The 2,150-nt window shown below is 39.8% G+C and overlaps 1 protein-coding gene across 1 annotated transcript; it reads right to left on the bottom strand.

Annotated features, from left to right (window-relative positions):
- On the bottom strand, positions 1 to 1,690 carry LOC113743927 (anthocyanidin 3-O-glucosyltransferase 2-like). Its single transcript, XM_027271987.2, has one exon. It carries the CDS (start codon positions 1,688 to 1,690, stop codon positions 230 to 232), a length of 1,461 nt encoding a protein of 486 aa, XP_027127788.2. The 3' UTR covers positions 1 to 229.
- Between the last annotated feature and the right edge of the window lie 460 nt (positions 1,691 to 2,150).

Below are 2,150 nucleotides of genomic sequence, written 5' to 3'. Positions count from 1 at the left end.
TATGCAATTATAGATGATCAGAATAGCCAAAAAGCAAGTACAAAAGGAAAAACAGATGGATAAAGGAACGAGACTCCATTAATTGATTAATTCTCACTGACTCTCAAAACAGAATTGATAATAGCAGATTTCATGATTGTAGTAGTAGTTGATATCCAGCTATTGAATTTATGAAAAACAAGGGATCATGTAATTCATTATCACTATTCAATTCTGACACACTATTCAATCATGGAATGTTATCTAACACATCTTCAAGAAAACGCCTCAAGGAAGAAAAGGATGATCCTCCTTCATTAGGAGCCAACCTGCTCTTCTCTTTCATTTCCTTCACCTTCTCTCTGATTTCATTCTCAGGATCCATCAGATGTTTAATCCCTCTTTCAATCACATCTGCACTCAAAATCTCACTACTCACACCCAGTACGAAATCCCTTTTGAAATCTATTTTGATCTCCACTGCCATTGCCAAGTCTTTCACCATTAGGAATGCATTCTGCTGCTGCTCTGCATAAAGCGGCCAAGTTGCCACTGGCACACCGCACCAAACGCTTTCCAATATTGAGTTCCAACCACAGTGAGAAACAAAGCCCCCCACAGCAGGATGGGATAGAGCTGCCGCCTGTGGTGCCCATCCAATAACTTTTCCAACAGCTGCAGTTCGCTGCAAGAACCCTTCTGGCATGACTTCATCCAGGTTCTCATACTCACTTGGAAACTCAAAATTTTCTTTGGGTGAAGGCCTTCTCAATGACCAGAGGAATCGATATCCACTGCGCTCGAGTGCATAGGCAATTTCCTTCACTTGGTCACCATCAAAACTACCTGCACTACCAAAGCAAAGGAACACAACAGAACATTCTGGCTGAAGATCTAGCCATTTCATAATCATCTCAGTTTCTTGATTTTGACTATTGCTTCCCTTCAGATTCAATACAGGCCCTACTGCATATACTGGTGGGATGGTTTTATCATTGCTCAAGGCGTGAATCGCATGGGATTCTAACTCAAGGAAAGTGTTAATTATGATTCCCTTGGTCTTCCTGTATCTTTGTGCCTGATCGAGGACCATGTCGACACCTCCATCCTTCTCAAACAATGCAGATGACAAAAGTTTAGCTGGAACAGGATTGATGTAAGTAGGCAAAGCTAATTCAACGTCTGAATTCTCGTAATGGCTCACATCTTCATTCTCGTAATGGCTCACATCTTCATTGAGATCATCCCTCAGACTTTGCAACTGGAATAAAACGCCAAGCGTTGCAGCACCACCTGGGTAAAATATATAGGAAGGAACCCCAAATTCATTGGCTACATCAATCAAAGAGGTGCAAAACATGTCTATGACGATCCCACCAAGGTGCGACGAAACAGAATTGGATATTTCAGCAAGAACCTCCCTCACACAACTTTTATGGTTGTCGATAAATCGAAAGAAAATCGAAAGAAAAGACGACAATTGAGAAGAAGGCTCTTCTTTCATGAGCTCAAGGTACCTTATGTGCAAATTCGGAGTTTCTAACAACGAATTTGTGTAGCTACTGACTTTTGGATCAAAGGGCAGCTTCATAATCAGGACGGTGATCGATAATCGTTCATCACATTCAATGAGAAGCTTTGCTAGTTCAACACATGACACTAAGTGGCCAATCGCTGGCATAGTAACGAAAACCAGCTCTGCTTTTTTCATTTCTTTCGTTTTCTCTGCTAACTTTAGCCAGTTGATTGAAGATGGAAATCCAACCTTTATCTTTCTAGTTTCTACTTAGCTTGCAAACGCATGCCACATGTATCTTATCCGTTTACATGAAGAGCAGATGTGATGCCTTTCACTAGTGAATCGAGTAGAAATAAAAAACTACCATGTTTTCAGGATTTTTACTCGATAAATGTAAATGTACTATCAATAAATTGCTTTGTCATGTTGAATCGTGAAATTTTATTATCATTAATCAAGGGGTTAAAAACAAAAAAGCCCCTTATGGTTTCATATCATACGCTTCGGTATCCTGTAGTTTGAATTATTCTGAAAAGTCGACAGAAAGCATCAAATGTAAGGCTTTTGTATTAAACGCACTGAAAAGGCACATGTTTCTTGCGGAAAATAAGTTTTTATCACAAACTTTCACCAGATATACCTATTGTACCCT

This window comes from Coffea arabica, chromosome 5e, assembly GCF_036785885.1.
Source record: "Coffea arabica cultivar ET-39 chromosome 5e, Coffea Arabica ET-39 HiFi, whole genome shotgun sequence".
Classification (NCBI taxonomy): Eukaryota; Viridiplantae; Streptophyta; class Magnoliopsida; order Gentianales; family Rubiaceae; genus Coffea; species Coffea arabica.
The sequence above is the reverse complement of the archived record's forward strand: the minus strand, read 5'-3'. Positions and strand labels throughout refer to the sequence as shown.

Bases quoted from the DNA above. Each gene is read 5' to 3' on its own strand.
- LOC113743927 (XM_027271987.2), bottom strand. From the start codon at position 1,690: ATGAAAAAAGCAGAGCTGGTTTTCGTTACTATGCCAGCGATTGGCCAC.